The sequence below is a fragment of the Danio aesculapii genome, chromosome 17 (assembly GCF_903798145.1).
Source record: "Danio aesculapii chromosome 17, fDanAes4.1, whole genome shotgun sequence".
NCBI lineage: Eukaryota > Metazoa > Chordata > Actinopteri > Cypriniformes > Danionidae > Danio > Danio aesculapii.
In genome coordinates, this window is record NC_079451.1 from 37,522,362 (window position 1) to 37,528,481 (window position 6,120).

The window sequence follows — 6,120 nt, forward strand, 5'->3', positions numbered from 1 at the left end:
GGCCCTCCAGGAACTGGCTTTGACACGTGGTCTAAATCAATGGTCTCAAACACAATTCTTGGAGGGCCGCAGCTCTGCATAGTTTAGCTCCAACCACCTCCAACTCTTAATAGTCTATAGTAGTCTTGAGCACCTAGAATATTTGGATCAGCTGTGTTTGATTAGGGTTGGAACAAAACTGTGCAGAACTGCGGCCTTTCAGGAATCGAGTTTGAGACCTATGCCCTGAATTGATCAACATTTTTTTTTACACGTAAACTCATACTACTTTTTCCCATCAAATATTGACCAATCAAATACTCTCTAGAATCTGACATGCCCCGTCCCCTTTAAGATGCTTTTCATTTGATGCGCTTGAGCTCAACCGCTCTCACTGCCAGAGCTGTTATAAACGCTGTTGACTGTTTTTTTAAGCGGGGAGGAGCTACTCTATGTCCAACCCTCTCTACATTTTTCAGTTAAGATTACATCAACCATAAATATAAAATATCAAACATAATAAAAATTCACATTTCAAAGCACTTCACTGGACCCTTAAATATCTATTTGCATAGTGAAGCCAAAATTATGCCTTAAAACAGTTAAAGACTGAAAAAAAATGGGAACCAGTTAAAGAACTTAAGATATACAGTTTTCATTATATATTCACATACATTTTGAACCTAAACTCTTGATATTGATATACAGTACAAAAATGTTTATGGACACATATGCGTCTACTACCCATATACTTAATGTATTGTTCTACAGTAGTCAACATTTGAAGTGGATCAAAATCTTTCATCAAAGTTTTGCTAAAACTATTGAACAACAACCAGTCTTGTCTTCCAATTCCAGCGTTATGGATGTAACATTTGCAGTAGAAATTCAAAACATAAATTCACAGAGAAAGAATATGTCAACATTATATTGAAACATCTGCTTATTTTTCCAAAACAACTAACCACAGAGTTAAGGGATTAGAAAATTATCCATTATTAAAACATTTTTTAACTGAGGAAAATAAACATGCATTATGGATGTGGCTAAAAAAGTTAGTGAGTTTGCAGTATGCAAAATATTTTGTAGGAATTCTGTGAATTAAACTGCACAACCCCAAAGAAATAATGCTAATCAAAAGAATAAGTGTTGGCTGACTAAAGCAAAGATGATTGATTTTATTTTATTTGACATTTTTGCCTTTATGAGGGAAAAGCTTCGTTATGGATGTGATATCTCTCTATTATGCATGTGACAGATGTGAAATTGCCACTTGTGTGACTTTGGTAAATCAAATATAATAGTTGGAAAACACTGACAGAGACAGTGCTGTAAAATACAAGCCCATGCAAAAGAGCTAGAAAGGGTTTTGCTATTTTGGTGAAAACTTAACTTTTTTAATGGCAAGGTTGACATTTGGATGGAATTGCAGACAATTTTGAAAGACTTTTTGGTCCACTTCAAATGTCCACTTCTACTACTCTATCCTGACAAAAATCTTGTCGTCGATCCCAGTTGTAAGAGCAACAAATAATAACTTGACTTCTAGCTGATCATTTGGAAAAGTGGCAGAAGGTAGATTTTTCTGATGAATAATCTGTTGAACTGCATCCCAATCATCACAAATACTGCAAAAGACCTATTGAAACCCGCATGAACCCAAGATTCTCACATAAATCAGTCAAGTTTGGTGAAGGAAAAATCATGGTCTGGGGTTACATTCAGTATGGGGGCATGGAAGAGATCTGCAGAGTGGATGGCAACATCGAATGTAATAGGCGAATGTACTGCCCATTACATTATAAACCAAAGGAGAGGTCAAATTCTTCAGCTCTTTCAAATACTTCAGCATCAACATCAAAGTTCCTGAGAGCAAAGAAGGTCAAGGTGCCCCAGGATTGGCCAGCCCAGTCACCAAACATGAACATTATTGGGCATGTCTGGGGTAAGATGAAGGAGGAGGCATTAAAGATGAATCCATTAAATCTTGATTAACTCTGGGAGTCCTGCAAGAACACTTTCTTTGACCTTCCAGATGATTTTATTATTAAGTTATTTGAGTCATTGCAGAGATGTGAGGATGCAGTCCTCCAAACTCATAGGAGTCATATACGATATAAATTATTTTTCCACTGCAGCATGACTTTATATTCTATACTGTACATTATTTCTGTTAAGTGACAAGACTTTTGTATAAGCAAAGTCAGACCTTACTGTCCTCATTAAATAATTAAAAATCAAGACATGATCATATTTTATTTTGGTAAAATAAGCGTAATCTAGAGGCCTTTGCCTTTCATATAAGCCACTTCTGTATACAAATGATCAATTAGAAGTCAAGTTATTATTTGTTGTTCCTAAAACTTGGATAGGTGACAAGACTTTTGTCAGATAGTGTGTGAAGTAAATCTGGGAAATGATTTGATTTCACGATTACAGTTCATAAATAGTTCACATAAAAAAACAGCTGTTTGGCATGAGTTACAAGAGCACGAAATGAATAAAATAAATATAATTGCTTAAACACCACTTTTTGGATGTCAGTGACAGTGTCCATTTCACAGTGTCTTTAAACGTTGTGAAAGGCAGAAAGTGTCAGTGTTTGAGGCTTCTGCTAGATGTCAAGATCATCCGGCCTGGCTCGACTGCTCGCTCGACTACTGGGTCGAGGTTCAAGCTCTTTGAGCAGCAGAAGATCCTTCCCTAGAGTCACTTTCTCCGGGTAAGGGAAGCGCTGGCTGTGACCCAACTGGTTCTGTTCTGTGCTGTAATTAGTCCAGTTCTGCTCGTTAGCCTGCTTGTCGTAATTATCAGAGGAGTTGGATTTATCGCCAGTGTCTAGATTGTAGCCCAGATTTGGGACGGGGGCCGAGCAGTCATTGTAATACTCAAAGCTGGACAGATTCCTCGGACAGGGCTTGATATTGCAGGCGCTGTCAAATTTCTTCTCAGACTCCTTAATTTGGTCCTTCATCCTCTTAAAAATCACATAAAAAAACTCAAAGACGTTGAGGGCCAGAGAGACCAGTGAGACAACCAGCATGAACACGATGAAAACTGTCTTCTCTGTGGGACGGGACAGAAAACAGTCCACCTTATGTGGACAAGGGAACTTCTCGCACGTATAAACGGCTGACAGCTTGAATCCGTAAAGGTGCCACTGTATTAAAAGGAAGACGATTTCAAATACGGACTTCAACACGATGCTCACTATATATGTGTAAAATATCCCTCCCCTCATCTTGATCTTCCCGTGATCCTCCAATCCGTACTTGAACTTTCTAGTTTCGATTTTGCGCAGGAGCACGTCCACATCTCCACCTGTGTTTTGGATGTCTCTTAATTTCTCCTCTTTTTTATTCAATTTCTCCTCTTTGTTCATGAGGAACACCACGTGGCTGAGATATAGGAGGGTCGGCATGGACACAAATATGATCTGCAGCACCCAGAAGCGCACGTGGGAGATTGGGAACGACTTATCGTAGCACACGTTCTCACATCCAGGTTGCAGCGTGTTGCATTTGAAGGCCGACTGCTCATCTCCCCAGGCGGACTCCACCGCCGTCCCCAACACCAGGATCCGGAAGATGAAGAGGACAGAGAGCCAGACTTTGCCTCCAGCGGTGGAGTACGCCTGGACCTTGTCAAGAAGTTTCCCCAGCGCGCTCCAGTCACCCATGATGAAAGATGTTCTGGATTCAAGCAGACGACCAACCTTCAAGCTGACAAAGGGAGTAAATTCAATGAGTATTATAAACACAGATGAACCCTGGTTGTTAAACACATCCGAGTGGTCTTTTCACTCCTCGTCTTACTGCCAAATACAATGACATTTAAAGTCCTTGGCTCATCTTCGGAAATGTTCATGGGTCAATCGCCTCTTTGAAGGAACGCTCTGGGGTTTTTTGACTTTTCTGCAGATACTTAACCTCAAAAAGTGTTGCTCTTTTTAACTTTACAAAACTAGGAAGAGTAAAGACAAATAGCTAAAACACCCCACTTAAAGAGATAGGTCACCCAAAATTGAATTATTACTCACTATTTATTCACCCTCACGAGTTGAAAACCTGTAATCATTGACTTCCATTGTAGAAAAATACAAATACTATGAAAGTCAATAGTTACAGGTTTCAAGCTTTCTGCAAAACATCTTCTTTTGTGTTCAACAGAAGAAAGACAAACAAGTTTGAGTAATGTTAATATTTTTTTCATTGTTTGGGTGAACTGTCCCTTTATAGAGAATATATTATTTAATAATATAATATTGACATACATTTACGAGTTTTAAAAGTCATAACCAGGCAATTTTTGGTAAACAAAATCCTGGAGGTTAAAAACTACAATTACTAAAATACTTTTAAAACAATATTCTTCGAAAATTTAGAGAACCAGGGTAAACAAATCTACTAATTCACTTAAAAACCACAGCATAGGCGCCCAAAACATGCCGTCTGTCATTTCATCATAAGCTTAGTTTATCCCCTAAACCTTGCTGACTCTTGTATATAGAATATTTCTTACCTGGAAAGTCGTTTAAAACGCCAAACTTCGTCACAGTTACGATGACAATCTGAAACGCATTTCGGTAACGTTACGTTTCCTAATAATTAACAAGCCGTTTGACTTGTGTAAGTTAGGTTTTCCTTCGAAAGCTGCCTCATCTCTGCCGTCGGAGGAACTGAGTCAGGAAGGGAAAGTTAAACGTCAGCTGACTCAAACTTCTGGACATCCAAAACTTCTCCATCTCCGTTATATTTTTTGGGAGGAAATGTCCTGGAATAAGCGAGTGTGGGGAAAGTGGGAAATAGCGCCATCTTGTGTAGAATCAACAGCAAGCCATACTCAACAAGCCTTCAAATTGAGGCGCTTTCGCCAAACAATTTTTAAATTACTGTTCATGTATGTATGTATGTATGTATGTATGTATGTATGTATGTATGTATGTATGTATGCATGTATGCATGCATGTTACCAGTATTCATTTTCATGCTACTAGTGCTTTTTTGATACTAGAATATTTCCCATTAAGTACTTAGTAGCTATCTTAACTAAAGCTAAAGATTACTTATTTGTCATCAGTAATGTGCCTTTCTAAAGCATATTTACATGTATAAAAGATGCTTAAATATCATAATCTAACCAAGTCTAGTCCTGGCTAGAACTAACCTGTTTGTAAAACTTGGCCAATATTAGCTAGTATGGAGAGAGTGGGGGCAAAAATTATGCAATTTTTCATAAATATTTTTAAAAAGAAAATGTTTTAGACTGAAATATATTTTTTGCTGTCTTACTAACTCATAAATGTGATCTATCAATATCGAATGTTATCTTGAAAAAATGTGGAACAACTTCAAATTAATTTTATTTAAACATAGATTGCCCATTGTTACATTTGACTCTGTCAGTAGGGACAAAATGAACACACAGGTGGGTTGAAAGTAATGCAACAATAGATTTACTGGCTAAATCTTTTTATTTTAAATATATCTGGTTACGACCTTGTTAATGCTAACTCCAAACATAGTTTGTCCTTTATTTTTGCTAAAAATATTAAATGGCATTTTCATTTTAAATCTCAGCTCCATCAAATGTTTCAAAAGCAATCCAACAATGCAAAATGTTACAATTTTCAAAAACGTTTGAATTTTGTTTTGTTATTATTGGCTATATGCATTAATTTTATTAAGCATTTGAATCAAAACACTGCAAACTCTAATGTGGAAGTGAAAACTAAGGTTTGTCTAATGGCAGTGGGACATAAATAACAGCGTTACTTTTTTCCCAACAGGAACTCTTGCGATTTAAACCTGATTTACTTTTAAACTGAAATCACTGTTACTTTTGTGCCACGTTACTTTTGTGCCCGCTCTCCCCTAATTTGTTATATATTAGAAACTTATTACTTATTCATTAAATACTATTGTTTATTTCATTATGACTAGTAACTGTTATATTGTTTGTAACAAACTCAAGCTGGAGATTATTTGAGGCTGTTAATCAGATATCAGCTATTCGGTTTTGGTGGGTAGGATCCAACTGTTGCTACTACTAGTACATAGTCATACACTGTAACACATTATTTTGATGGCCCATTTGAGTATAAGTAAACTGTCTGCTTAATATCTGTTGATACTGCTCCTT

The 6,120-nt window shown here is 37.1% G+C and overlaps 1 protein-coding gene across 2 annotated transcripts; it reads right to left on the reverse strand.

The window, feature by feature from the left end:
• Positions 1-618: 618 nt before the first annotated feature.
• On the reverse strand, positions 619-4,734 carry gja1a (gap junction protein alpha 1a). 2 transcript variants are annotated; one of them, XM_056477322.1, is made up of 2 exons: positions 4,501-4,734; positions 619-3,671 (listed from the first exon to the last, which is right to left on the reverse strand). In XM_056477322.1, the coding sequence occupies exon 2, from the start codon at positions 3,656-3,658 to the stop codon at positions 2,594-2,596; it is 1,065 nt and encodes a 354-aa protein (XP_056333297.1). In that variant the 5' UTR covers positions 3,659-3,671; positions 4,501-4,734; the 3' UTR covers positions 619-2,593. The 2 variants fall into 2 exon arrangements, with proteins under 2 accessions (XP_056333297.1, XP_056333296.1); XM_056477321.1 differs by having other exon boundaries at positions 619-3,701.
• Between the last annotated feature and the right edge of the window lie 1,386 nt (positions 4,735-6,120).

Bases quoted from the DNA above. Each gene is read 5' to 3' on its own strand.
- gja1a (XM_056477322.1), bottom strand. From the start codon at position 3,658: ATGGGTGACTGGAGCGCGCTGGGGAAACTTCTTGACAAGGTCCAGGCG.